Below are 26,835 nucleotides of genomic sequence, written 5' to 3' on the forward strand. Positions count from 1 at the left end.
TGCTGCAAAAAGTCCAACAGCTAGCTACAAACCATGTCTCAGCCATATTGACTCCAAACTCTCTGAATTATCACTAGTGAAGCTGGAATTGGCGCCGTTATAGGGATTTCTTGCAAATATGGCAATCATATCAAACAGATCAGCTTACATCTCCCTATATATGTTGGGATTGTCTGCGCTGCTGGACTATATGAAATATGCGACTATAACCCTGTTCTTGCCTAGGACAAGTATCAATCCACTATGTCGTCTCTTTTTCGGCTCCATATCCGCATATCCCACTGCTACTTTCGATCTTAGAGGCTGGGGCAAGTCAACAGCTCCTCGGGAGGAAAACCGATCCGCCTACTCAATCTCCGCCATGGCGTCGGATATAGCTTCGATACTGCGGCAGCTCAATGCTTCAGCTCATACGACCGGCAGTCCTCCGACCCCGCAACGTCGAAATACATGGATGTTTCCTGCAAATACGCCCATTGGTGCATTAAAAGGTCGATTGTTTCTAAAGTAGGGCTTCCTCCGCAGCAGAAGAGCCGAGGTTTCTCCAAATTTGCAGGCCCTGTTGTTTTCTCTTGTTGATGAACCAGTGTTTCTGCCCCATTGTTATCAAGATACAAGTAGGATACTCCAGCAATTCTGAGTACATACGACCATAGGAAGTGGAAAATAGGGCTTCCCGTCCGCTCAGCCGTACTCAAGCCACTTGCCGGTCAGTTAGTAGTATGGTGGGTGACCACATGCGAATCCTGACTGTTGTATGTTTTTTTTTTACTTATTTTAATAATATGTGCATCTGTACTGTATAGTTAGTTGTAAAGGGAGTGAGTGTTAAGTGTGTTTAGAGGATTGCACGACGAGCTGGGTGTGGGAAGGTAGCAGTAGTAGTAGTAGTACTGACAGGATGATGGAAATATGATGGAAACAAGAATATCTCCCTTTCTATTAGGGTAACTATGACCTAGTAAGTGCCTACGAGGTAGGTTTCTATGTCATACTTCCAAACCAGAAGGGAGTAGTGGGACTGCATGCTCACTTTATCTCTCTAGCAACCACTCTCCATTTTGCTCCTTTGCTAGTTTAACTTGTGTCTATAGTCTTGTATACTCCGTACATTCCCAATCCACCCGTAGCAACTAGTATCATCATTTGTCTTGTTTCTGAGTATGTTTCGCCATTTGCTCAGCCGCAGAGTCCAGCACTGCTTGAATGGGTGTCTTCGTGCTCATGCGCTCTAGCCACTCCTTCGCATGTGGGAACTCTTCCGGATCGAATCCATGTTCGACGAATGCCATGTGCGCAATCTTCTGCCAGGGAATAAATGCTAGGTCTGCAAAGGATAGCTTGTTGCCCACTAGCCAAGGACCATCCCCAAGGCTGTCCTTGTGAGCCTCCTTTTGCTTCGCCAGCCATTGATCAAGTACGCCAGTGACACGCTTGGCCTCGTTGACATAGCGATCGACAGCGCTGGGAAGTTTCTCATGATGATAGGCCTTAAACCAATAGCCCTGTCCATAGTAAGGGCCCTGGCCCGAGACCTGGAGGTAGAGGAAAGACCGGGCAAGCTCCGCTTCTGCGCTTCTCGGAGTAAAGCTGATCTTCCGGGGCTCCTTGGTGTCGTAACGTTCGATGAGATATTCGACAATAGCGCCGCTTTCCCAGATCGTGAGATTGGTGTTGGGGTCATGGATGGAAGGCAGACGGCCGTTTGGATTGATTGCTTCATATACAGGAGCCTTGATCTCGCCGAAGGGTACGGGCACAGCTTCATAAGGCAATTCGAGGACAGAAAGGATAATGCCAATCTTCAAGGGATTGGGACCCAGTATCCCTCCGTAGAGCTTGATCGGCTGGAGAGTAGTGGTTGACATTGTCGGAATGAAGTCCTTGTCTTATGCTTGAGTAAGATGATTGTAGAAACGAGAGGCTACTCGGCGGTTTCGCGCTGGGTTTTATGCTATCCAGTGTAGTATTAGAGCGGCAGAGAAGAAATACGTAGAACCACCTTCCTTTATTAAGCTATTATAAAGCAAGAGCGTACCTATCCCGATGTCATTATTCAGCACCAGAAATATCTATCTAACTAACTAGTCAAATATAAAAGACATTATTAAAGCATCGGTATTTCGGGGTTCCGAGACTCGTGTCTTATCTAAACAGTTCCGACCAATTCAAATCCCGGTACTCTATATACTTGTTCAGAGTGGAATGATTCTCTCCATTGGCCTGCAAGCTTTCATTGGTAATTCCACTCATTTGCTGGAAGATGGAGTCTATAGATCCACAAGTCATTCTTGTCCTAGGCGCCACAGGTATGGCCCCCCCTGCACCTGTACTCTCGGCACATTGGTTCGTGAGGAAGTCAAGCCGCTGACCAATGGCTTCTTACCCTAACTAGGTGGTTCGGGCCTGGCCTTCATTGAAGAAGCGTTGCAACGTTCCGATCAATCCCACTTGGTGCTATACGTGCGAACACCATCAAAGCTCCCAGCTAAGCTTTCAGATCACCCAAAGATATCCATCGCTACGGGCAGTCTCACGGACTATGACAGACTGGTGTCCGCCATGAGAAATCACTCTGTTACGACTGTGGTCTCTTTCCTCGGCGCTTATGTTTCCCCCTCCGCTATAATAACGCGTCCCACAGATACGCCGATTGCGGATGCATTCCCAACGATCATTCGGGCTATGAAGACTAACGGGACCCGACGGTTGATCGTTTTGTCAACACCGTCTTTCTGGGTAGAAGAGAAAGACGTCAGCACCTGGAAGCTTGCTATTTACGGGAAATTCCCCAAGCTCTTTGCTCCGCAAGGGAATGCGGAGATGGTACGGATAGCAGAGAGGGTGAGTGAGACCGGTACAGATCTAGATTGGACCATCTTTCGGATACCGCACCTGACGAATGGTTCTGGGGATTTGCCTGTTTGGGCAGAATATGCAGGCCCGAATCATCAAGGCGGGCTGAATCTCTCCCGGAGAAGTCTAGCACGCTGGGTGTTGGGGGAGATTCGGGATAGGAAGTGGATTAGGGAGGCGCCATTTCTAGGGAATTATTGAGACTATTCGAGGTGTCGATTAGAGACGGAGGATTAATAAACATCGCGCAGAAATTTGTCCTTTTTTTATATACTATCTCGTTGCATCTAATGACTACACTACGCTGGCAATCGGGACATGCTTATTTATGATACCTGCTTTGGTTCTGTGTGAATTATCATTACCATTCTGTCCTTCCAATACCGTATCATTGTATGTCATGGAATCAGGCCGGGAGGCTCATGATGAATGCTTCTACCCCTGATAACAAGTTTATACCTGCTTCTGTATATCTCACAGAACGGAGGAGATGTCCCTAGTACTTTGATATCTACCGGGGTCGACTGCAGGAGTGAGCTTTTCACCAGATGCATTGACCAGTTCGTAGTCTACTCGCAAATATAACCTTGATAATTGTGAACCGGAACCAAGCTCTCCAACTAGACTATACTCCATATCTGGTGTTTTGGTGGTGAACGACGGCCCGTTTATACCAAATCACCGTCAGACACGAAAGCACTCATTGCATCTTCGGCAACTTGCCGCCACCCAGTCACTTTATCTGCTGCCTGCCCCCGGGGACAAACCTCTACAATTGCCCTGATATAATTGACGGCCGTTTGCATCGAGTCTTGCAGCGGATTCAGTTTCATTTGCTCGAGCATGCGTCCTCCTCCCTGCTCAAGGCAAATATTCTCAAATCTTTCCTCAAGATTATTCCGTTCCTCCTTATCTTCTGGCTCGTGCCTCCCATTCCATAGAAATGCCCGGGGCGGGTTCCAGCGTGGGGCTGCAACCACGCCGGAGAATTCCCAGTCCAGCACGGCCGTGATGGGCCATTCACGGTCATCAAGGTCACAGACTATGTTGGCAAAGTGCATATCCTTATGCGCCAGCACATATGTGACTCGATTTAGCTCTTCTGCATATTCAGGAGAGTCCAGAGCAGATACGAAAGCGTTGATACGGGGGATCATATCGCGGAAGGAGATAAGCGCTGGATGAACCTGTATAGCATGGATATACCGCTGTAAACATGCGATGTTATACGCAACAAAACCCTGATACCCTTCGCCATTGGTAGGGTTGAGTGACTCCAGTGTTTCTTGCGTCCCACTCCAGTACTTCGCTAGGTCTGGAGTCTGCCAGAAGTTCTCCTCGATCGGGGGCCCAGCGATGACTTTTCCGTTTTGCAACGCAAGACCCCCAACGTAGGGCGAGGACCAGGAATGGGAGTGCAGTTCAACTAGGTAGTCGGTGAGTTGGTGAATCAGCTTCAGCTTGGTTTCCATTGTCAGCGATGGATATACTTTGTCCACGCTGACGCCGTGAGCTTTCTCAAGCAAGGTAAACTCATAACCGATGGGGTTATCCTCCGAAGCGCTGTATCGTATGACTCGTGGAACTGGGATCTTGGTGTTTTCATGGATCCAAGTCATCACACCCACTTCGTTCTTAGTTTTGATTTCTGGGATTTGACGTCCAGATACTCTTAGTACGAGAATGACGGTTCCATCCGGCTCTGCCCGTGCGGGGATGGACGATGCATCGTGGGAAGTGAAATGGATTAAGTATATAGAATGGAAAGCCGCTGTAACTTGAAGGGGCTCAATTTTCTTTGGGGTGGGCAGATCCAGAGTCCGTATCAATTGCAAGATTTTTTCTTCTGGAAGACTTGGAGGGAGGTAACTATCGGGAGCAGCCATACTAGAGAGGGGTAACGAGGGGCTTTTCATATAATTTGAGGAGATGTAGGGGCTTCTTATAGTTGCGTTATCATAGTCAAGACCCTTAATAAAGATTCAACGAGGCCCTAAACCAAGTTTCTCTAGTGCGGTTACATCGCGGATCTGTCAAGTCCAATCAGCAATACGAGTGGAGATATATTCACTAGAGTTGGAGTCATAATAGCTCATGCTTTATTCTCTTTATTGTGGCTTACAAGTTACCATCAACTCCTACATGGGTTAAGTAGAAAGCCCTGGAATTCTCCGGAAGAGTGGATAGTCATCTCATATTTGGCATAAATGGATTTTATACCCTCCTGCGAATATACTCTACAATACTTGAAAAGCCAGTTACGGAGAATATCAAAGAGATCTATTGCTCAGATCTTTATTGTTTTTATATCCCCGCGTGGAATGCCACGCTTGTTAAACCATATTGGCCAGGTTTAAGGATATGCTACAATATAACCATGTAAGCGATGATACAAAGATGAACCATCATCTGCTTTAACATCCATAGTAACATTTCATGCTCTTGGCACCATTCAAATTCTCCATGCAGTAGTGACCATGCTGGTTTCCAGAATCAGAGATAGCATTTTGGCAATTGCTGTCGGAGTACGCCACGCAGTCCGCCCCGGTCAAGACATTGGCGGCGACTTGAATACTGGAGAAGCTGTCGAATCGGAAACAATTGCCGCTGCAATCGGGCTTGTATGATCCGCGCTCCAAGCCACGCGTGCAGCCGCTATCGGAATAGTAGGTGATACATGTGTGGGTGTCGCAGTCGGCACGCTTGTCAAGGGAAACACTCGTTGAATCCACGGGCGAGCTGAGCGCAAGTCCGACTACCGTGAGAAGGACGCTGGCGGTTCGAGTAAAGTGCATGTTGAAGAATGGAGATTATTGAGAGTCAATCTTGGGGGTATCTGTCTGTCTGTGTTTATTAGGGTTTATGTGGGTTCCTCAAAATGAGCCTGGGGTACTCACTGTAGTTGAAGATATGAAATGAAACCCGGTTCACTTGTCTGTAGTGTAATCGATATTCTAGTCGGATAGCTACGTGGTCAGTCACCATTTATATCCTCACTCTCTCAGCTACGGCTTCATGGTTCAGTGTGGCCCAATAGAACGCATTTTCCGTCGCTCCGAGGTCTATTGTTAGGATTCCTCAGACAATCCCATGTGTGTTCAGCGTGTGTAAACGCTGACTGAGGGAGGATTTTCCAAATGTAGAAAGAAATGAGTCCCAGAAATGGACCCCACTCCGGCTAAACTTGAGATCGTCCGCTCGGTGCAGAATAGTGAACCTATAGAGGGCCCGAATCTAGGCCCTGTACAGTGCAGATCGACATTTAGTGCAGGTGAAGTAGTGAACCCTCAGAAGCCAAGGTTGTAGTCATCTCTGATTCATCCATCACAAGACGGTAAAACCCCCCTGCTCCTGAGGCAAAATGTCCAGCTCAATTGCTGAGTTCGCCTTTCATTTGCGAGGCTGGGACGTTCTTACTCTGGCCATTTTACAACGTGTAGTATCGTATGGTGCTTAGCGATACTGGGCTATAACTAGGGCAAATTCTCAACCCCTGCATCCCGTACTCAGCCCTTACTCAGTTCTTCCTCTTTCTGCAAATGGGGCATTCAGCTGACATGTCACGGGTGGAGATCGAACCAGACAGGATGGCGACACAGCGGAGAGACATATTCCGCTTATTGGGTATAACACACGACCGAGGCATGGGATGCGGCCTCGAAGAGACTCGAGGATAAATAGCGATCAATATCCAATTGCTCATACCCTCATCCAGAACACCCATAGCCATCAAACCCACCTCCCTCGAACAACATTCTCGGTTCATATCAGGTATGTAACCCGATATCCACCTGAACCGACCATGTTCTAACTCTCGCAAGAGACCCCTCAAAATGCGCCTCTTGACTCTTCTCAGCATTGCCCTCCAGGCCGGCTTGCTTGTCCAGGCCTCGCCCCTTGCCGAGTCGTCCGCCTCCGATGTTGAAAATATCGAAGCCAGGGGAATACTCCAGGAACGCGGTTCCTGCGCAGGCGGCAAGGGAGAATGCGTGACCTACTATGGTGGAGCGAACTGCGACAGCCCACTTGGAAGCTTCAAGCCGACGTGTCAAGGCAATTGTTTCCAGTACTCGAGCTTCTCCAGCGTGCGAGCGATTGGGTCTACCATCCCACCCCTCGGTACTGCCTGCACCGTGTATTCGGATTCAAACTGTCAAAATGAAATTGCGGATATGAAGAACAGCATCACCAGCCAGTGTGCGTCATTTGGACAGGCTCAGAGCATGAAGTGCTATTATAATTGTTGATTGTGCACTGCTTGCATTGCAGAGGAGGAGGATCAATTATTGGGTGTTGTGAATGGAATGCAACTTGTTATAGTCTATGAAAATAAAGAAGCAGAGAATGAATCAAAGCTTGAAGTATTATAGGTCTGGAATTGAAGCCAATTAACGAAAATTCAAGTGATATTAACCTGTTCCTGCTATGGCAGTCATACTTGTGTGTTGTAGCAGAGTATATTTCGCGCAAGGGTCCTATATATAGCAAATGTACAAACTATATAGGATTATATTAATCTAACAGATATAGATAACCTTACCAAGTCATTGAAGTACATCGGACTAATAATTACCTACCTGGGTAGTTAATGAAGCTTATTTAGAGCTTAGTTAGGCAGTTCTCTATAATATATTAATAAGACGAGCCTATCAGAATTACTTGCCAGCAAATCAACCCAGTTGTAAATGAATATCTTACTAATAGAGGAAATAATCAGTCATATTTCCTGATCAGGAATAGTTCAATCGAGCAACCTGCCACGTGACGGGAGAGCGTGTTGGAGAAATCAGTTGAGATTTTCTCTCTCCAGCAAACCGCGAGTTCACAACCTTCAGGCCCAGAGTTAGCTATCATCTCATCCATTGCCCTCATCGCTATTGGTATATCAAACCTAGTACCCATGGACGACTCAATCGCCAAGTATGGCCAGGAAATCCAAGCCCTGCCGATTATGGATCCTCCTGCAGTGACGGACGACGACAGGGAGCTGCATAAGCTAGGATACCAGGCTGTCTTGGCCCGTGGATGGGGCGCCTTTGACAATTTCGCTTGCTCGTTTTCCGCCCTTAATGTTATTGGCGGTATTCGAGTGTTGTTCTACATCGCTCTCAGCGCGGGGGGTCCTGCGGCCATGTACGTCTACATCCCGTCTACACCACCCGGGTTTGGATCTTGAAGCTAATATGTAGTAGGTGGAGCTCCTGGCTCTCTGGTAGTATTCTCTCCGTCATCACCGCCGCCACCCTAGCAGAGGCCTGTTCTGCGTACCCCGCGGCCGGCTCTATCTATTACTGGGCTTTCCAGTCATGGGGAGGCGCTAGGACAGCGCGCTTCATTTCCTTCTTGGTAGCCGCCTGGACGCTGGTGGCGTGGACCTCGTTTCTAGCGACGGATTCCTTTGGGGTCGCGAACTACCTCATTTCCGAAGTGGTGATCTTCAATCCGAACTCCTCATTCCCCTCTGCAACGTCGGATGTAAAGGCGCGAGCAGTCGCTTGGGCCTTTTCCTTGTTTTTCCTCGCCCTCGCGGCCTCGCTAAATTTCTTACCGCCCCGGTTTTACTCCTGGGTTTTTCGTGCTGGTGTCCTTGTGATTACCATCGACATGCTCCTGAACTTCATCTGGTTGCCTATCGGAGTATCAAAAACATATGGCTTCCGGTCGGCGGAGTACGTATTCACATCAACATACAACGGGGGCGGCACAAGTGGCGGCTTGAACTGGGTTTTGTCATGGTATTTGACCGCTAGCTGTCTGGTAGGTGAGGATGCCTCAGGCCACGTCGCAGAGGAGACGGTCGCGGCGAATAAGTCCGCCGCTAAGGGAGTCTTCTGGTCGACTGTGGCCTCTGCCCTGTGTGGCTTCCCTATCATCATTCTCTTCTTGTTTTGCATGCCACCAATCGATACTTTCTATGACACGAGCGCTCCGCAGCCGTTCATCAACATGTACGCCCTCGCCTTGGGTCCACGTGCGCACGTTGTTGCCACTGTTGTCGCTATGATCGGCGCCATCCTCAACACCTCGATTTCTCTCGTGGCCGTCTCGCGTTTGGTGTTCGCCATCGCGAGAGACTCGGTTTTCCCCTACAGTGACTGGCTCCGTCGCGTGTCCAAGGATAAACAGCCGCACAACGCGGTAATTTTCATCTCGGTGTGTGCCGCACTTCTGCTTTGCACGCAGTTACCGTCGCAGGTCGCGTTTTCCAGCTTGACATCTACTTCGGCTGCGGGGTCCATTGCCGCGTACGGGATTCTTGGCTTCGGTCGTGCATTTATCACTCGGAAGAAGTTTCAACCCGAGTTTTGGGACCTGGGGCGCTTCGGGGTGATATGTGCGATCGTGACGTTCATATGGAATAGCTTCGCATTCGCGGTGCTTTGCGCCCCGCAGTATGGCGATGGTATGATCGACAAGGATTCCACTTTGTTCAACTACGCGATCGTGATTATGGCTGGAATCACGGTGATTGCACTGGAGGAATGGTGGCGAAAGTCTCGAGATGATTGGTTTGGGAATTTGAAAGAGAAAGAGACTGGGGATAGTTTCGGCCCGCAGGTGGTTAATACGGCGTGATCACAGCGACGTTTTCGCCTAACAGTGCTACTGGGCAGCGATGAGTTTGCCCGATGGCGGACTACGAAAGGTTGAATATAACTGTCAACCTCGGGTCACCGACCAGGTTGAGATCCTGGATATGAAGTGTGGGTGAGTATCTTAGTTAGGTGTACGTGGCATGACGGGTGTTCAAGGATTGCTTTTGCAAGACTTGATCTGAGAAATACCGTTGAACTTGATCTGGATAATACCAGCGAAAGGACATGCTACGTTTTTTTTTTTTTTTTTTTTTCCTTGTTCTCTTTCTCGCCGCTCCTTGGAGCCGTGAAAACCCTCCTGCTAACCTACAGCTGTAAACAGCACAGCCATCTAGGACGCATGCTCTGGTTGGCGGTGCTTGTCCACTTTGGACTCCCCACAGGGATGCCTCCTAGGCATCCCTGTACTCTGCCCTCTGCCTGCATAACGCATAACCCCCAACGGTCGCAACGATATGATACCCCGGCGTAGAACACGGTCACTGAGGAAGCCACTGGTATTGCTTACCAGTGGCTTCCTCATAGGCACCTTGATTCCTGTGAGACTAGGTATATGATGGGTATCCCAACACAGCTAACCGTCATTCTCTGTACGTTGTACATTGACCCATGCCTCGAGGTAAGAACCGAGACCCTATGCTTCGTAGTAAGTATGACTGGTAGACCTCCCAACACTATGAAGAAGCGTAAGAGGGAGTAGATAGAACGCCACTGAAGCCTGGACTTTAATATATGTTCTTCATCGGCTATAACTATCTGGCTTTGGAACGAGTAACAACGCACTGCAGAAAAGGGAATCTGTGGCACATATTGATGAGCTATTGTACACCCTAAGTATTGGTGTGATAATTGCTATCTTCATATACACAGAGAATCATGTTTATAATATAATTAATACCCACAGATAATTCTGATAATAGTTACCTCTCCTTACTCTCTCCCTCGGTTTCCTGCTCAACCCGCCTCAGGTTTTCCCACTCATGCTCGAGCATCGAGAGATTCACAACGTCGTGCCAGGACCGATTATAGTAGATAGCCTCACGTTCTCGACCCTCGTCAACAAACCCAACCTTCCGGTACAGCCTCAGCGCATTCGTATTGAACGAGAAAGCCCCGATGCTGACGCGATGTAACGCCGCACTTTCAAAGGCCCAGTCTAGAGCCCAGTTGATGGCTTCACCACCATACCCCTTGCCGCGAAAGGGCTCTGCAAAGGAGAGCCCCAGCATCGCGCTGCGGTGATGGTGGTTCCCTGAAGTCGACAGCGCTAGGTGGCCGATGATGGTGGGGTTTGCGTCGACGACATCAGGACGCAGCAGACACACCATTACACCGAGTAATGCCTCGTTTAGTATCTTGATAAAGTCCTCGCCGGATTTCTTTGCCAGCGGTCGTCGCAGACGCATGGTGCTCATGGTTTGGATGAGAGGATCGTTGAGAATTTGGTTGTTGAGGAACGCTTTATCTTCCTCTGTCTCCTCTGCGGCGCGGAACAGCAGGCGTTTGGTCCTGAACAGGTCTTGGATTTGGGGTTTATCGCGCGCCATGGTGGGATATCCTGGATAGTTGACTGGAGATGGGAATTGGGTAGGTGAGTGAGTGTTAGTAGCTGTTAGATCTGGCGTGACGTCCTTATATACCACTGTATGTGATACAGGAAACTAACCAATCGGGAAATATCTATCGGGGTCCCAATTGGGATTCCGGCCATTTCTCAGATTGAGTCATAGACCAGCTCATGGAAATTCAATATAATATGGCTGTCTTGATATGGAATCCCGGAGATGGATGGCGAACGCAATAGAAACCGTGTTATCACACTGGGATTAATTAATAGCTTGCTGTCGGACTGAATCAAGTATGACAGAGCATAGCTTCCAGCTGCACAAAGAACAAAAATACCGGAAGAGTTGATATATTACAGCGCTACAAGCGAAGAGGTGAAGATCAAAGCTCATGATCAGTTGCCATTTCCCCCGGCCCTTGGTTGACCATGCTGATCATCCTTGCTGCTCCATCGTCAGAGTACATGGAATGAAGCCTTCCATGTTTATACTGTCTAGGATACCGGCGTATGCACGGGGGGGGCGCATTTCCTCTTCGTACGCCACAATCGCACGCTCCAGAGCTGCGGCGTCGGTCGCTTCGTCGTAGGCGCCACCTCGGTTGTGATTGTCGTCAATGCGTAACTCGGGGCAAATACGATCAAATAGCACCAAGGCGTCGTCATATATGGCATTGTTGACGCCCTCGCCGTTGGGAGTGGTTCAGTGAGCCGCATCGCATCGCCTATCAGCACGACTCCGGGAGTTCGTGCCCAAGAGCTCTTGCCGGTCTTGTCGTCACGGTTCTGCGCTTCAGGTGAAAACACGTCCGCGTCCAGGCGGTAGAGCGGCCATGGACGCCATGGACCCTCGGCAGCAGCTATAAACGCACGCAACTGAGGGCCCCAGTCAGCATAAAACCCTGCCACCGTCCGGCGTGCCTTGTCCATGTCGGTTAGGTCGGCGTCACCACCCGGGCGCGTCAACGTTTCGGGCGCCTCGAGGCCCATGTAGACGCGGTATGAACGATCAGACATCTGCTGTATGCAGAGGGCGCAGCCGGTACCCATGGCCATGGAATTGCCGGCGCCAACCATTTCGAGGGCTGCAGCATACTGAGGATTGGACTGTGACAGGCGGCCCTCGATAAACATCTTTCCGGAATACCGCGGTGTAGCAGGAGTAATCTGTGCAAGGCAACCTGGTTAATATGCAGAAGCGAGCGAGCGAAATTGGGGGATACAGACAGGACTTAGAAGTTGACGCAATTTCCTCCATGCCCCGTCAGCGCCCACAATGAGCCGGAATCCGCTCTCCCTCGAACCGTCCGCAAAGCTCAACACCCAATCTGCCGCCGTGGTCGGAGTAGTCGTGCTCCCCTTGCAATCGGCATTGAGCAGGACCTTGCCCCATCCAACCCGGTGCGCTGGCAGCGAGTCCAGCAGCATTTGCCGCAGCTGAAGTCGGTCGATTTCAGGGCGGTCATTATCCTCGCCGGTCGTGATTCGGTTGGGCGCCATGGGAATCTTGAATTGTTATTGTTGTGGCATAACGGCGTGCTAGCTTTTCGAACTCAGCAGTCAAGTCCGCACGACGAAGCGCCGCTTGTCCCCCCGTCACTGGTCAAGTCGAGTGTGCCACCTTGGGACTGCGGCGTCTGCTCTGGCGATGCGTCCCGGTCAAAGACGATATAGTCGAAACCCGCGCGCTCTAGCAGCCGTGCAAAGGTCAGACCACATGGACCGCCGCCTATAATGGCGATAGGCGCAGGTCTTGAGTCGCACATATCTTTCTCGTCGGGTCTTAGAAAAGCCCAAGCACCGTATAATTATGGACCAGGGATGTCAAATTCTCGACCGGTAGTTTGATGCTGATACGCAGCCGGTCAGCTGGTTGAGAATGTAGCTACTGTTCAAAGTGACGACCTTCTTTCCACGTCAAGGTTTACTTTATCTCCGTGGAAATCAATATCTTCGCCTAAAAATAAGCATATTACCATCAGTGCATGTTATATCTTCCGAATGGCGATAGCTCTGGCTTAGACAGCTTAAGGAAATACACACCTAAAGCTATGGTTAAGAAGCAGACGTGGGAATGCCCTAGACTACCCTCTCTCCTCCGGGCGTCTGGCTGCCTTATATTCGCCTGCATCGAGAATCCTGTTGTTTCGGAATCGTCTTGCTAATGCAGTCAATCATATCGATATAGTCGTAGCCCTGCAAAGGCAGCGCAACAACCCTACTCACTCCCCACCTTTCCCACATAAGACGATCCCCAGCATGTTGAAATATGATGTGGGGAATCTCGAGTGACACTAGAGTTGTTATTAGTATGCCCTGATCTGTGAAATCTGTACAGCCTCGGTAAGACTAGCGAAGATCTAGATTTCGGCATGTAAATTGTTTGTCATTATGCGTGGATTGAACCGTTCGTACATGGACGTCGAAATAATCGTTATTACTGTTATTCTAGCCTGGCTAATATGGACTGCTGCTGGGCCATTGGATTGGCGTACTACACGTGAGGCTAGTTGGAGTATTGATATTTGAACATTAAGTGAGAATACAGGATACATTTGGCCCAGTTGATCTTCTGGCGTCATGCTTCATGGCCCTCGTGTGCTGTGTAAACGCTATTCGATGAGCCCTGCCGTTCTTCGTCTGCCAGGATCGCCTCGTGGGAAATGGATCGAGGGATATCGAACGTGTTCAAAGGAATATCTTTATGTGTGCCCGTGGTAAACCCCGTCTGCCGTTCCCTCGAAAACTCCAGGCTTGACACGAGGGAAATCTTCGTCGCCAGCGGCCGGAGTGCGGTGGCTGATACGGCTATGATGCTGGCTCCGGCTTCGACAACCGACCATATCACAAAGTCGACAACGAGACCGAGGAAATCAAAGGCACGGGGTTGTTTTTCCAAGCTGCGTATTAAAGTGATCCGCACAATAGTCGCAACAGAAGGCCTGTTTTTTTTTTTTTTTTTTTTGGGTTAGATTCCGGGTAAAGAATACTCTGGACGAGATAGGGCTTGGGCAACGTACAACGATCCAATTGCGAGGATGCCAACCACCGACAGCTTTGATTTCCAGCCCATTTGGAGGTCTTTCACGATGAAAATGGGTAACACGGCCAGGAAGGTATCGGACAAGAGCATCACGACAGCATGGGCGTATACTGCGCCGACCATGGTAGTCGGGACCAGACAGGATCCTCCGCCGGGGTTCGTCACGCGTTGCCAAAAATATGCCACCGGATTGCATTGGAAAAGCAACCAGAAGAAGTAGAACAGGCCGATGATCGAGACGACGATCATGATTCCGCAAACGAAGAGTTGTTTCCATCGAGTGACAAGGAGGCGATATAAGCTGAAGCAGAACGAAATCTTAATCGTACCGCTGGCAAGGACATAGAACAACTGGCCCACAAAAAAGCACTATACAGATTGATCGACCGAATTAGCCAAAAAGGCCAGCACGGGAGGGAGGATTTGGGTAACAGTACCCGCAAGTTATCTTCCATGCCGCCAGGGGAAAAGGTGGTGACATCCGCTCGCACATTACACACAGGCTCACACAGTGGAAGGATCAGATGCGTACTGCAGAAAATCTGGAGGCACAACAACGCCGCAGTTAGAAGCCCAAATTCTACTCTTGCAACTGCATCAGGTGTGTCTTACCAAGCTAAGAATCAGGAAAAAGTCATCATAGCCAAACGCCCTTTTCATCCCGATGCGGACATACAGTCGTAGAGGCACCATAACCCAGATCAGTGCTAGAAACACGATACTCACATCGTATACAAGGACGCCTCTTCGATCCATGGCTGTTACGCGCCCATCAGTGGGGGAAAGACAAGCATAGTGAAATATTCCAGCTGCCTCGATGGCATCGTCCCCCCGTGTACTCCGTGATCTTATTAAACGAGATTGCCGGGAGATCTCGATTTTCGGTTTCCCCGATTGAGCAAGAGACTCTGGAAGGGAACAAAGAGCCTCGCTAATTTGACCTTGCGATCCCATGTTCTAGAGCGACCCAAAGGTATGCCATTACAAAGAAACGGACTCGATGAATTCTCCGCCCAACCCCCTACATGAAACCTAAAAACCAAACTCGAGATTTTCTCAGGATCCCCCCCCCTGATTGAGAGGTGGTGGTAGCTTTTAACACTGTGAAAGAAGCGGAAGCGTTACGTAGGATCCGCTTTTATCATATGTCCCGCAATGGATACTGACAACCCCGGTTTCGTTCGGATTTTGGAAATTGTCTACGGTGAGCGTAGCCTGGTCAACGGGTGGGAAGACGGCCGGATTTTGGCCCGATACTCGAAGACGAAGTTGTTCACCTTTGGCGAAGTTCATCCCGATTGGCCCGACAGATGGTCTGAACAGCACAGTCTCGTGCTGCTTAACGAATGTGCGAACCTCCATATTGGCCTTCCTGAACCCAGGGATATTGTCATGCGGATGAGGTTCCCGGCGTGATAGTCGTGCCTGGCCCGCTGGGCCTTTGTAGAAAAGCACCTGTGTTTCGGGTGCAAGGCCTGCGCGGTTGGCAGCACGTATCAGGAACGACTGATACAGCCTCTCATATGGAACAATCAGCTGTGAACCCACATATCCCGAGGTCAGGATTTTCTCAAAGGTGATAAAGATATCAGAGTCGGCGGCTTCTGCAAGCGAAACGGCGAGACAGAGGTCAATCGGCCCGCACAGGACGGCGTCTGTTTCGAACTTGTATATGAACTCGCAGCCCCCGGTTTTCACCTGATATTCCACCCGAGAGCTTGGTGGGTAAGCGGCGCTAAGGCTTCCATCCATCCCGTTAAAGAAGAGCTTCATAGGGATACTTTGCGGTGGCGGAAAGGCGGAAAATGTCATGTCGACTCCTTGTCTCGTCGTCGGGATTGCTGTATCTATTATTTTCACACGGACTTTCGGAGTCTTCTCCCAGCCGTTGTCAATCCCCTGCGAACATTAGACCTGATACACATCACAAACTATTTTTTAGGGGGGGTTTTTTTGTTGGCACCTTAAGATACCGGTCAAAAAAGCGGTGCAGATCGGTCCGATTGACTTCATCGTAGTAATCTGGCCATTCCTGATCCATGTTCATGTTAGCCGCAAGGTCTCACTCACGTCAGAAGACGTAGTGCTTACCCAGGTGTCATGAACACGCAGCCACTTCTCACTGGTGAGCTTCATATAGGCGCAGAAAGTGCCGAATGTATGAATCGGGTTCGACCAGCTAGCCACGACATAGGCGGGAACATTGATGTTCTATCATCGCTAGTACCTACTTTCCGACGACGGTGGTAAATCAAACGTACCTCTACTCTCGCCCTTTTGTCATCGTGATACGGCCCAAATACGTCATGATCGATAACCATTTGCGTGGCATTTTCCCATGAGTTTTCCCCGGCATTGACTTGGAGTAGCTGAAGATCAAAATTCAGAGATGGCGTCGTGATAGTGCCTCCGAGGGCCAGGCCTTCACCAAAGAGATCCGACAGTCCTTCCCACTGAAGAAATAAGTTAACCAAGTCGACTCATTCCACTCAAGGTAAGCCAGGAGCCGTTCATACCGGTGCGATGGCTGCAAGATATTTGGGTCTTTCCGCTGCAATAAACCACTATATCCATCCCGTTAAGACCGAAGCATTGGCTTTTAGGGGTCTTGAAGTGCCCGAGACAGTATCCAGTCCACTCACCTGGGAAATGCTCAAGTATGAATTTCCACTTAAGCCCACTTTGCCAGAACACCAGGGCTGCTCTCCGATCCAATCCACCACATCTGCCCCATCCCGGCCCTCCTGGGACCCGAAATGATAGATATCGCCTTCGCTTTTGCCTACTCCGCGCGGATCGGCATTGATAACCGCATATCCATGCTGCACCCAGTATGCCGGATCGGGGCCTTCCCATTTTTGAAGTTCCGACAACTTGCGTAGTGGAACCGCCATACGAAACGGAAAGTCGTCGAGGACCTGATTCCCACGGCCGCCCTGCTTTCCGTACGGCGACCACGCCAGCAAAGCCGGAATCTTCAGCACGTCATTCACGGGTCGGTAGACATCAAGATAAATCACTACCCCGTCACGCAGCTATAGACCATGGTGTGTTAAGTGGGCTACACTTTGCCGAATGGTGCCCCCCCCCGGGGGGGGGGGGGGGGGGGGGGAGGGGGTTTGACTTACGCGCACTGCTATATCGCGATCAAACAGTATATCGCACGGCAATGGCAAGCATCCTCGTCTTCTCACATACCCCTTGGGAAGAACCGTTGTTTTTCTCCCAAACTCGCCCCAGCGCGCTTTGGGATGGGATAGAGGCAGGGCCTTCGGTTGGCGCGGATCGCCAAACGTGATTTTGGTCCCTCCAATTTCGGTAGCCATATTCAGAGATCCTTAAAGTCCAAGTCAAGGTTGAAAGCTGGGTGTTTCTCACGCTTTTATAGCGGTCAGTGGGGGAAAGTGGGACAATTCTGCATAGCCGGTGGGGAGCGCATGTGATATTCGGCGTGTTTCAGACGAGCTTTGGATTACCAAGTTGGATTGGATTCTTCAGGGTGTCCGATGTTTATCTGGGTCTGAATACGCAGGGACCTTGGGATCGTTGCACAGTGGTGTGAGAGAATCGAGCAGTTCATCAGTATGCGAAGCGCTAGGGCAGGGCCTACTCAAGCTATCTATATAGTTAAAGCTGGTCTGCTCCCCAATCAACGAACATATTCGGATTGCATCTATCTGAAGCCGAAAGCGACGACCAGCGCGGGAAAATATCTATGCTCGTACTCCATGGACAGTCTATTTAGCCGCGGGCTTAAACCGAGCTGCACTGGAATTTCCCACCTTCTCCTCATTCCAGATGTAATTCACGCTCTCCTCCTGCACGACCGCGCTCGCCCACCTGTAGAAATTGGGGGTGCGTTTCTGCAGCGATGCGGTAAACTGCGGACCCAACAATCCATACTGGGGTTTCTCGAACGAGAGGAACCGCAGCAGGAACGAACCGGTCAATGCCTCGGCCAGCGTGAGCTTCTCGCTACCACGGAAGAATGGACCAGCGCCGTGGCCGGCGGGGTAGAGCTGTCCCTCGACTTCCGCCTCGATGGCCGCAACTAGGGCCTCAGTCGCGGCGTCTCGCTCCTCGTCGGTGGCGGAGCGGTTCGCCGCCATGTACTTGGGGACGAGTTTGCTCGTGAAGGTGTCGACGAAGAAAGCAATCCGGGCGCGTTGGATGGGGCCCTCGGGACTTGTGGAGGCCGGGAGCAGGTGGGATGGGTGTGCATCGGCGAGAAACTGTGTCACGATGGCGGACTCGGTGACAATGGTGCCATTGTAGGAGATGGATGGAACAAGGCCGCGCTATGGGAGATGATTAGTTACAGTGTATAACCCGATCTTCTAGGGAAAGGTGCCCGTACAGGATTCACTTCCAGGTACCATGGCTCGCGGGGCTTATTTAGGTCAATAATAACCTCCTCGTAGTCGAGTCCCAGCTCCTTGAGAGCAATGTGGGCACGATGGGCCCACGGGCAGAGGTGGTTGGTATACAGGATAATCTTCGGTGCAGCCATTTTGGAAACCTTTGTTCTCGATTCTTTCTGTCCTTTTTACTTCAAAAACAAGTCCTCGGATGAGAGGATGGTGGGTTTATATATTGCCGGGTGGGGAGGAAATGGATTGTTAATCAGGTTATCGTGCAACCACAATGCAGCCTGAACCCCACAATTCTTCTGTATGTCGTGTTTTAGGGGGTTGGAAACTGTTCGGATACTGTTCGGATTACAAATGTCTTTCTATATAGCTATCTAGCACATTCCCTGAACCCGCGGTTCGACATGCTTTCCACATCCTGGAGTACGTACAGGATTCGGGATGTAGGATGCGGATTACAATGATCCGTCCTGGCACATAAGAATAGGAATGTCTAGCCAATAATATCCTTTACTTAAACCGAGCCTTTCCCCGGAATCGTAGGGATATAGCAATACCTGCTTGGATTCACTGTACATGCTTCTTAAACTGATGGCGTCGGCGAAGTATTGCTCATTTTGAAACATCATTGTCAAATCTATACCCAGACCTACATCCAGTCTCATGTTGAAAGTAGAACGTCTCACAAAGCCAGGTTGCGGAGGCGCAAACAGAATATACGTGAAACCCAATCATGGCCCCAGACCGTTTGTCGCCAGAAACACGAACATAAAATTATACGCCTCCTTCGCGGTGTAATGAAGGTTAATCGCATGGCCTGTATTGGGCTGGACGAAGGCTTCAAAAGGCCTCGCGTTAGGAAACGCCTTGGCTGCATCGGATGGGATTGACGGTGCACCGCCCCCTGTATTGTAGCAATCCCCTCCGCAAAAGGGGACATCGTTTGATCCGGAAATTAGCAGCACTGGGCCCGCGAAGGGGTTCTGCGCCGGGACACTCCCAATCGTCAAAAGCTCTCCAACCGTGACAGGCTGTTTGATGGTTTCGACATATGCTAGAAGGCTGGGATCGAATTCGGGCCAATGGCAAAAGAGGTACTGATCCGCGTTGATGTTTCCGCTGGCTAAATACCCTGGAGTATAGTTATATGCGCTCTTTTGGGTCAGATACGCTTGTTGCCAGTTACCTCCGGCGATGAAGGAAGGGGAGAATGTCTGGTTGAGCGAGAATCCCGTCAGGACTATTGCGTCTGCGCTGCTAGGATCCGTTGCGGTGAGATCGTATGTCTGAACGGAGCCGTATGAGTGTCCAATGAGAATGACCTTGCGAGGTACTATGATCCCAGGATAGGAGCCATTCCGGACCATGTCTATCAATTGAGCCAGGGCAGCTACCTCTAGAGGCGTTTGGATCTCGCTTTTGGCGTCTCCATGAGAAGAGTTTCCGATGCCCAGTCGGTCATATGAGAGCGTGGCGTACCCGAGTGAGAGAGCATCGTCGATATAAGAATAGTTGTAGGCATTGTAAGGCAGGTCCCAATATCTAGTATAGTATTAGCCATGCCAACGTCAAAGCAGCGAAAGCAGTGTACACTTTGTCGTATCCGAACCCATGGGTCAGAATCTGCAGCACGGGTGCTGGACCAGAGGTGCGTCCGTTCGGCGAACAGTATTGAGTCGAAAGTTTATATGGGCCAGTGATAGATGCATAGCCGGTTAAAGCCTGGTCAGTGGCATTGAAACCCTGTGTGGAGGCATCGACAGCGAAGCCTGTCGCTTCCTCGTTTGTCTTTGGCGTAGTAAGGTTGTTGAACACCGCGTTTTGTGCTGATACTGTAATATCGATAGTCCTATTTTCGCAAACACGGGCAGCCACAGCTCCTGTGAGCAGCAGCCATGAGCTGAGTGTATACATGGTGTCGATAATGCTGAATACAGCGGGGACCACGATTTACATCGAGATGCCCTAACTCGAGATGGAGTTGGTTTCTTTATACTCCATCACTAACTAGACTTGATGATGAATGATGATGTTAGACCCCATAATGGCGGCCATGGCATCCGAGTATTACTGATTTCGGGTTCGGAATGCCATTCCTGTGCACGCATGTTTCTTTCTACAAGGCCAATCAAAATATTTACATGACTAGGGTCCATGCGGGTCATGGCGTGGAAATTTGCCGTGAAGAAAGCTACAGTTTTGCACCAACAATCAACTTCAAGTCCTCATGTGGAAGTCCCAGGTAATTCCACATGAAATGGAACCGGTCACTGCCAAAGAAGGGCTCTGCGTTGCCTTTGCCATCATGAACCCAGAACCAAGGGCATCCGAACGCACCTAGCTCCCGAACTGCCTTGTCAGTCATCTTCGTCAGGGCCTCTTTGATTTCGGGACTACTAGCTGCCTGCAGAATTTCCTGGACCTCATCGGGGTTGAAAAGCTTCAGGAGTGCAGTGCAGAGATTGTCAGGGATTGAGATATCCAATTGCCCATTCCACATGGTCTCGAAGCACCGGAGGAATGCCAGCTCATAGCGATCATTGCTGTAGCGCTGTTTGACGTAAGTCATTGCTCGCTGTGGCTGTCGAATGGGTTAGGCGACGGATGGACCATACGACACGCCGGGTTCGATACGCACCAAAAGGGAGAGAATCGGGAAGAATGAAGGCACTTCGAATGCGTGTCCGAAGTACTGCTGGGCGCGTTTCCCATCGTACTGGGCGTAGGCTGCTTTCTGCGCGTTCGTCCATGGCGGTTTGTTTCCTGGAGACAGTTAGATGCTTGTATTTCACACCCTTCAGCAGATGAGCAAAGAAAGACAAACCGCTGCCGACGTTGATCCCACCAAGGAACACAGGAAAGAATCTGTATCCGAGACGCGTCAGCTGTGTCGTTCTTACGATGGCGACCGCATCATTGCCTGGGTGATAGCGCACTCCACCTCCACTGCAAGCGCTGCTAGAGATGCGCTATTCGCTCTTAAATAAGAGAGTGCAAAGAAGCTATATGGAGAGACTACCCCATATGAAAATGAGCTGTAGGCTCTGAATTCTCAAGGGCTGGACTTGACATACCGCAATCGATGTAGCACTCGATTTTCTTGCCCATCGTGGGATTTTGTGCTCGACAAATTTATTGCATGTACAGAGTATCCTCAAACCTCACAATAGAAGTACCCTTGGCCGTGGATTTGTGCAAATTCACCCAAAGATATCCGGAATCCTGCGCTTGTTAAGTTCCCCTAATGGAGTGGAAGCCGAGGTTGGAACTTGTTGAAAGGAGGATTACGGACAAAATGATTAAGATTACTGGATTTTCCTGTTCTAAACTGCTATCCGCAGTAGCTAAGCACAGTTTTGGATATCAGGTACATCTTTATGGAATGTGATTCGTTCTTGGTGTCTGCTAAAATCGACTAAGGATAGCAGCGGATATCCTGAAGCTCTCAAAGGCCGCAATACATGGGAATGGACAAATGATTGGCGAAAAGGTACTCCATGATGCAAAAGGTACAACAAAGAGCGTTAATAACGATGGTCTCACCCAGCAGATGAGAATATCAAGGCATAAAAGACGAGAGGTTGCCGGGAAAGACAAACAAGACTCTCTACAGGACACTACTAAATCGTCAGTTTCCGAGTCCCTATTTTCCGGCCAAGGTAAGCGCCCAGGACACCTACTCGGAGGCAGAAAATAACAAGTCAGTACACCAGACATGGCTTATCGTCTTGCTATCGAAGTATTCGGTCCTGGCGATGACCCGAATTACAGATCCCACTGGGCGTTCCTGATATATCGGCCGGGGGACGATTTCGGGGACCTCCTCCACGTCCAGGTAATCGACCTGAAAAGGCTCTGGTACGAACCAGACTATCGCGAAGGCACGAATATTGTTACCCCGATGGTCAGCTACCAGGCCGCCGGGATGTGCAAGGTCACAGATTTGGATGGACAACAGCGTCGCAAGGCGATTGAGGTGATCAGGGCGGAGCCAGCACCCAGAGACGGCAAACGGAGATGTCAAGATTGGGTGTTTGACACCTTGATTTCGCTGGAAGTGGAAGAGCTTGTGGAATCCGGAACAGCAGAGACATGGAAGGGGAGGATTGGAATGCCGGCAAGTGATCTCGCAAGGGCCTGCGGAGCAGATTGGACTAGCTTCAAGGATGCGGATTATGGACAAAGACGTTTGAAGCGGTAGACTGCCGTGACATGCCTCTAATCGACCAGTTCCCGGCATCCTAGAACGACATCACCCACCGAGCGTATCATCCAACAAGATAAGTGGTCACTAAACCAGGCACCGGGTCGGCCTTACCGGGGTAAACTATTCCATTCCATAAAACCACCGAGTACATCACGGATAGCAATTTAAAATAACATTCTGGAGGCGGGAAGCTCCGTTGCATATATAGAGTACGGACTAAAAGAGAGAAAGACCACTTCCATTCCAAGAGACACAACAAAAACTGGCCGCAGCGTAATGACGTTGGTATTATAATCTCTCAGAGCCGAGAAAGGTTAACGGACTCGCCCGGAGCATGATAGTTGGGCACATTCATCTGCAAGGCAGCTCCCGAATAACCCAGGTCCTCCGCTACAAGAACGGAGCACTTCTCTCCGATAAGCAGAGCGGTCTATACGGTTCGGTTGTTAGCTTAGGCACAACATGCAACAGATCAAGAGATGAATCCTTACACTGAAAGTATTACAGCCCACATTATCCGGGCAGATTGACAGATCACAGACCTTGAGGCCCTTGACTCCATGTACATTCAGGCGTTCATCGACAACGCCTCCATGTTTCGCAATGGAGCTGCCCTCGCGTGGAGCCATGCTGCATGTTCCCAATGAGTGCCACGTAGTCTCAACGTGACGTTGGACTGAGAGAGATTAGCCCAGAAGCGCAAAACGTTGCCATGGATTAGTTGGCTTACTCCATTTCTCGATATGCTGGATATCCTCCCGACTGTATTCAAGGGGAGTCCGCGCCTCAACCCTATTTGAACTAAGAACAGTGGGAGAAGATTGTTTTCCGGCTTCCAAGGGGTGTGACCAAGAACCTATGGTACTTTGAGCAACTTGTAGTAACAGTGAAACTCAGTTTAGATCTTACCATGTTGAATACCAGCCGAGATATGATTTGGGCCGGCGTATGCCTTTGTGGTCTCCAGGTCGAGGTCGTGAGCTCGAGCCGGCGAGTTATACGCAAAGTGAGGGTGCATGGCCATCACCTCGCCTGCGTATGAACTCATACGCCGCGCAGTCTCACGGGACTTGATGTAGCCCCAAACCATAGCGGCCATGTCACGCTTATCGTTCATGAATCCTGCGTCGAAGTCTGGAACCTCATACGGATCAGCTGATTTTATGTGCGTAGAGCCGCGAGAGAACGGATATTCCTGAAATTGTTTACCCATGAGTAACTAGAGAAGCCTTTGGGGGAGTCAGAGGATTTACCAGAAAATGGAACATGGTGAAGAATTTCCCCGGTGGCATCAGCATATGGTCTCCGAACCAGCTATTCAGCTATTAGCAATGGACACACTGAGCCAAGTAGGAAACGTACCCCGATATAATCGAATAGTGCATGACCGGTTTATCCGGTTTGTCCTTGAAGTAAGACTCCCATCCTTGGACGAAGTCTGGGGTTGGCCACTTCTTCATCCCGTCCAGTTCCTCTTGCGTGGGACGGATCTTAACGCCAGCTTCGATACCATTGGTAGCCAGGGGGCCCGTTCCTTTGGTATTCCACTCCTGGAATACTTTCTTCTGCACCTTGGGATCTCCACGTAAGAAGTCATCGAACGTCTCAACATCTGGCTTGGCCCTAAAAACTGAAAACGTAAGATAGTGGTCCTGGAAGTTGCGGCCCACGCCTGGCAAGTGCACCAGCGGCTTGATGCCTACGCGACGAAGCTGCTCGGAGTCCCCGATTCCTGATCTTTGCAGGATCAGGGGTGAGCTGAGGGTCCCACTGCTAATGATAATTTGTTTCCGGGCCCTGAAAATTCGGCGTGGAGGGTCCCCGCCGTCCAGGGGTTTCGTTGGAACCGTGACGACACCGACAGCTCGTCCATTTTCAATGATAACCTTTTCTACCTTGGTGTTGCATTTCAAATGCAGATTGGAGTGTTTGGCTCGAGTGCTGTGGATGTATGCATGAGCGGCATCGCTACGTCGTCCTAAAGGGGAGTCGCGTCAGCAAATACGCGATATAATTTGTTATATGCTCCGTATAAGGGCTTACCTGTATCACGATTAATCCACTTTAACCAGTGTTCGGCTCCGTGCCTGGATTGAACTCGTTCATTAGCCGCCAGAAAGTCCGCCTACCCATGGATGACATACGCGGTCTTTAAGTCCTGAAGATCATCCGTGATGGGAATGCCTTGCGACTCGGCAGCCCGAAGGAAGTCGTGCGTGATCGGGTAGGTATAGTTGCCGAAGGAAACTTTGATGGGACCTTGGAAACCATGAAGTTCCGGGTTGGTACAAGAGCGCTGGTACGTCTCATACTTCTTCATGAGAGGCAAAAGTTCCTCGGTCGTCCAGCCTTTTGCCTGAAAGTCATCGTAATCTGATGCAGATGCTCGCGTATACATCTTCGTCGAATCAGCAGCCAAGTCACGGCCAGCACAAGATGCCACACACATACCATGAAGTTGATCGAGCTACCACCTCCAAGAATATTGGCACACGGAACAATAGCCTGGCGTCCATCCAAGAACTCAGAAGGCCGGGAATAATAGAACGATGCTGTCTTTGAGTCGAGCTTCATGTTTTTGGGATAAATACCCGGACGAAACACCCTAAACTCGTATGAGCGCTGGACTGCATACCGGGGTTAAAATTGCGGGAAAGCCCTTACCAGGGGTTATTGAGGTTATCCTCTCCTGCCTCGATCAACAGAACCGAAAGGCTGTGATCAAGGTTGGCCAGGCGGCCGGCAGCGACGCATCCTGCGCTGCCGCCGCCACAGACGATAATGTCAACCTCGTCTGGTATAGTCATGACTGACTCAGGTTTCACAGTAATATTCCTGCAATGGGTATTGTGAAGAAGGGGAATTGAAATTCCTCCTGGTGAGGAAAAGAAGAGGGCAATGAACCCTTGTCGCCGTGGGCTTTATATAGCTTACTTCGGCCCCTCATACTGGAATCGAAAGATACTCTTTCACCAACTCACTCTCAAGTGTCGATCGAACTCCGCGTGCGGGGATGCTGCACACTTAGAAGGATCTTCTAGGATGGATTATATACTTTGGGGCTACTTTGAATAGTCGATTCCTGACATACCGGTGCTATATCAACCCAGTTCTAGTTCATCGGAACCTTCAACGTCAAAAATAATTTAAATCAAGGGAGTAAATCAAAGAGTGGACAATATCGTCTCGAGACTTGAATGATTTCTTTCCTTCTTATTGCGTTGTACCTCCTATTTGAACTTGACTCCGAAGTATATTGTATACCCATCTTCGCTTCTGCGAGGTGCGGAGGAAGCGTAACCAAAGCGGGGAACAATTTAGACTGCAGCAGTATAACACTCCCGGACTCCAAAAAATATTGATATTGCGTATTCTACAGAGTTGTTTATGCGAGATGCTATAAAAGGCAATTGCAGCTGTCCACCAGATTGGCAGGTTCAGTGATGCCTGTGGGGGTTTCTGCCTCTCATAGATTTTGCAGCTCATCTCAAGCACGGATTATAGCAGATACAAACTATTATATTGACAGAATCGAGAGAGGAATCTGTATTTCCTTGACCTTGAACGTCATCGTAATCGGAATGCTTTGACATTCAGGACTACTTACGGTGCATTCAAGTTCGACCAACTCGCCGCATCGCATCCTTCTGTTTCTCATGCGAAAGCTACGCTCTTTCGGGTTAATATACTCAGTAGGCTGGGATAAAATGCGGGGAAATGGGAGGAGATCCGGGTAAGCAATGCTCAATTTCAAGCCGAAAGGCCATAAAGTTGCCAATGACAGCCCACAACCACTGGCTATACTTGATTATCCCTACTCTTCCCCACACTTGCTATACTCTTGGCGTGGGGTAGCTGACGCCTCGGATATGGAAATCATGGAGAAGACACGGGGTTCTGGCCAGTTTGGATGGTGAAGCCTGGCCAATAGGGCTATGCCGGGTGGTACGTAGTAGGACTTACCTAGGCAATGGAAGCGTGTATCATTTACGCCCTATCAGAGAGAGTTTATACTCCAACATTCTACACCTATATCACATCAGATACTCAATCCGTCCATGATAATAAAGCATGAACGCTTCTATATATGTCGAACAGTAACCGAGGAATGATCATCAGTAAGCTATATGTCACCCGAAAAGCCACTTCACAGTGATCCAGACATTTTAGTGATATTTAATCTGTCCTTCAACTCCGCT

At 49.8% G+C, this 26,835-nt stretch overlaps 17 protein-coding genes across 17 annotated transcripts; 5 read left to right on the top strand and 12 right to left on the bottom strand.

The window, feature by feature from the left end:
• Positions 1-118: 118 nt before the first annotated feature.
• Positions 119-511, top strand: P175DRAFT_0531576 (alpha/beta fold hydrolase; the record flags this gene model as incomplete). The annotated part of the gene is made up of 1 exon (XM_040899886.1): positions 119-511. One exon carries the CDS (start codon positions 119-121, stop codon positions 509-511), a length of 393 nt encoding a protein of 130 aa, XP_040753422.1.
• A 215-nt stretch (positions 512-726) lies between these two features.
• Positions 727-1,967, bottom strand: tpcF (glutathione S-transferase tpcF). The gene has a single exon (XM_040897046.1). It carries the CDS (start codon positions 1,866-1,868, stop codon positions 1,143-1,145), a length of 726 nt encoding a protein of 241 aa, XP_040753423.1. The 5' UTR covers positions 1,869-1,967; the 3' UTR covers positions 727-1,142.
• A 263-nt stretch (positions 1,968-2,230) lies between these two features.
• On the top strand, positions 2,231-3,124 carry P175DRAFT_0500887 (uncharacterized protein). The gene has a single exon (XM_040897047.1). The coding sequence runs from the start codon at positions 2,563-2,565 to the stop codon at positions 3,055-3,057; it is 495 nt and encodes a 164-aa protein (XP_040753424.1). The 5' UTR covers positions 2,231-2,562; the 3' UTR covers positions 3,058-3,124.
• Positions 3,125-3,524: 400 nt separating this feature from the next.
• P175DRAFT_0435503 (phosphotransferase family protein) lies at positions 3,525-4,742 on the bottom strand (the record flags this gene model as incomplete). Its single annotated transcript, XM_040893735.1, has 1 exon — positions 3,525-4,742. One exon carries the CDS (start codon positions 4,740-4,742, stop codon positions 3,525-3,527), a length of 1,218 nt encoding a protein of 405 aa, XP_040753425.1.
• Positions 4,743-5,103: 361 nt separating this feature from the next.
• On the bottom strand, positions 5,104-5,910 carry P175DRAFT_0500889 (uncharacterized protein). Its single transcript, XM_040897048.1, has one exon. The coding sequence runs from the start codon at positions 5,649-5,651 to the stop codon at positions 5,271-5,273; it is 381 nt and encodes a 126-aa protein (XP_040753426.1). The 5' UTR covers positions 5,652-5,910; the 3' UTR covers positions 5,104-5,270.
• A 513-nt stretch (positions 5,911-6,423) lies between these two features.
• On the top strand, positions 6,424-7,220 carry P175DRAFT_0500890 (uncharacterized protein). Its single transcript, XM_040897049.1, has 2 exons — positions 6,424-6,627; positions 6,680-7,220. Exon 2 carries the CDS (start codon positions 6,690-6,692, stop codon positions 7,101-7,103), a length of 414 nt encoding a protein of 137 aa, XP_040753427.1. The 5' UTR covers positions 6,424-6,627; positions 6,680-6,689; the 3' UTR covers positions 7,104-7,220.
• Positions 7,221-7,807: 587 nt separating this feature from the next.
• P175DRAFT_0435488 (uncharacterized protein) lies at positions 7,808-9,432 on the top strand (the record flags this gene model as incomplete). The annotated part of the gene is made up of 2 exons (XM_040893734.1): positions 7,808-7,989; positions 8,049-9,432. 2 exons carry the CDS (start codon positions 7,808-7,810, stop codon positions 9,430-9,432), a joined length of 1,566 nt encoding a protein of 521 aa, XP_040753428.1.
• A 741-nt stretch (positions 9,433-10,173) lies between these two features.
• Positions 10,174-11,255, bottom strand: P175DRAFT_0210416 (GNAT family N-acetyltransferase). The gene has a single exon (XM_040892595.1). The coding sequence runs from the start codon at positions 10,997-10,999 to the stop codon at positions 10,373-10,375; it is 627 nt and encodes a 208-aa protein (XP_040753429.1). The 5' UTR covers positions 11,000-11,255; the 3' UTR covers positions 10,174-10,372.
• Positions 11,256-11,452: 197 nt separating this feature from the next.
• On the bottom strand, positions 11,453-12,516 carry P175DRAFT_0492642 (uncharacterized protein; the record flags this gene model as incomplete). Its single annotated transcript, XM_040895905.1, has 3 exons — positions 11,453-11,701; positions 11,752-12,197; positions 12,240-12,516. 3 exons carry the CDS (start codon positions 12,514-12,516, stop codon positions 11,453-11,455), a joined length of 972 nt encoding a protein of 323 aa, XP_040753430.1.
• A 53-nt stretch (positions 12,517-12,569) lies between these two features.
• P175DRAFT_0531585 (FAD-dependent oxidoreductase) lies at positions 12,570-13,277 on the bottom strand (the record flags this gene model as incomplete). Its single annotated transcript, XM_040899887.1, has 2 exons — positions 12,570-12,798; positions 13,243-13,277. 2 exons carry the CDS (start codon positions 13,275-13,277, stop codon positions 12,570-12,572), a joined length of 264 nt encoding a protein of 87 aa, XP_040753431.1.
• Positions 13,278-13,492: 215 nt separating this feature from the next.
• P175DRAFT_0210244 (uncharacterized protein) lies at positions 13,493-15,113 on the bottom strand. The gene is made up of 4 exons (XM_040892594.1): positions 14,672-15,113; positions 14,497-14,601; positions 14,037-14,428; positions 13,493-13,958 (listed from the first exon to the last, which is right to left on the bottom strand). Exons 1-4 carry the CDS (start codon positions 15,011-15,013, stop codon positions 13,595-13,597), a joined length of 1,203 nt encoding a protein of 400 aa, XP_040753432.1. The 5' UTR covers positions 15,014-15,113; the 3' UTR covers positions 13,493-13,594.
• On the bottom strand, positions 14,924-17,590 carry P175DRAFT_0210150 (uncharacterized protein). The gene is made up of 7 exons (XM_040892593.1): positions 17,188-17,590; positions 16,702-17,094; positions 16,576-16,623; positions 16,321-16,512; positions 16,151-16,270; positions 16,023-16,091; positions 14,924-15,958 (listed from the first exon to the last, which is right to left on the bottom strand). The coding sequence occupies exons 1-7, from the start codon at positions 17,383-17,385 to the stop codon at positions 15,155-15,157; spliced, it is 1,824 nt and encodes a 607-aa protein (XP_040753433.1). The 5' UTR covers positions 17,386-17,590; the 3' UTR covers positions 14,924-15,154.
• A 206-nt stretch (positions 17,591-17,796) lies between these two features.
• P175DRAFT_0508911 (glutathione S-transferase family protein) lies at positions 17,797-18,569 on the bottom strand (the record flags this gene model as incomplete). The annotated part of the gene is made up of 2 exons (XM_040898390.1): positions 17,797-18,357; positions 18,417-18,569. 2 exons carry the CDS (start codon positions 18,567-18,569, stop codon positions 17,797-17,799), a joined length of 714 nt encoding a protein of 237 aa, XP_040753434.1.
• Positions 18,570-19,160: 591 nt separating this feature from the next.
• Positions 19,161-20,343, bottom strand: P175DRAFT_0508912 (alpha/beta fold hydrolase; the record flags this gene model as incomplete). Its single annotated transcript, XM_040898391.1, has 3 exons — positions 19,161-19,971; positions 20,021-20,151; positions 20,191-20,343. The coding sequence occupies 3 exons, from the start codon at positions 20,341-20,343 to the stop codon at positions 19,161-19,163; spliced, it is 1,095 nt and encodes a 364-aa protein (XP_040753435.1).
• Positions 20,281-21,542, bottom strand: P175DRAFT_0457348 (putative DSBA family oxidoreductase). The gene is made up of 5 exons (XM_040894651.1): positions 21,504-21,542; positions 21,366-21,444; positions 21,254-21,294; positions 21,068-21,192; positions 20,281-21,010 (listed from the first exon to the last, which is right to left on the bottom strand). The coding sequence occupies exons 1-5, from the start codon at positions 21,535-21,537 to the stop codon at positions 20,621-20,623; spliced, it is 669 nt and encodes a 222-aa protein (XP_040753436.1). The 5' UTR covers positions 21,538-21,542; the 3' UTR covers positions 20,281-20,620.
• Positions 21,543-21,984: 442 nt separating this feature from the next.
• Positions 21,985-22,807, top strand: P175DRAFT_0477887 (uncharacterized protein). Its single transcript, XM_040895338.1, has 2 exons — positions 21,985-22,088; positions 22,143-22,807. The coding sequence occupies exon 2, from the start codon at positions 22,145-22,147 to the stop codon at positions 22,628-22,630; it is 486 nt and encodes a 161-aa protein (XP_040753437.1). The 5' UTR covers positions 21,985-22,088; positions 22,143-22,144; the 3' UTR covers positions 22,631-22,807.
• On the bottom strand, positions 22,699-25,505 carry P175DRAFT_0523221 (GMC family oxidoreductase). Its single transcript, XM_040899300.1, has 10 exons — positions 25,301-25,505; positions 25,088-25,241; positions 24,781-25,034; positions 24,680-24,723; positions 23,999-24,614; positions 23,890-23,950; positions 23,546-23,831; positions 23,367-23,492; positions 23,128-23,312; positions 22,699-23,066 (listed from the first exon to the last, which is right to left on the bottom strand). The coding sequence occupies exons 1-10, from the start codon at positions 25,441-25,443 to the stop codon at positions 22,935-22,937; spliced, it is 2,001 nt and encodes a 666-aa protein (XP_040753438.1). The 5' UTR covers positions 25,444-25,505; the 3' UTR covers positions 22,699-22,934.
• Between the last annotated feature and the right edge of the window lie 1,330 nt (positions 25,506-26,835).

This window comes from Aspergillus ochraceoroseus, assembly GCF_002846915.1.
Source record: "Aspergillus ochraceoroseus IBT 24754 chromosome Unknown P175scaffold_3, whole genome shotgun sequence".
NCBI classification, from domain to species: Eukaryota; Fungi; Ascomycota; class Eurotiomycetes; order Eurotiales; family Aspergillaceae; genus Aspergillus; species Aspergillus ochraceoroseus.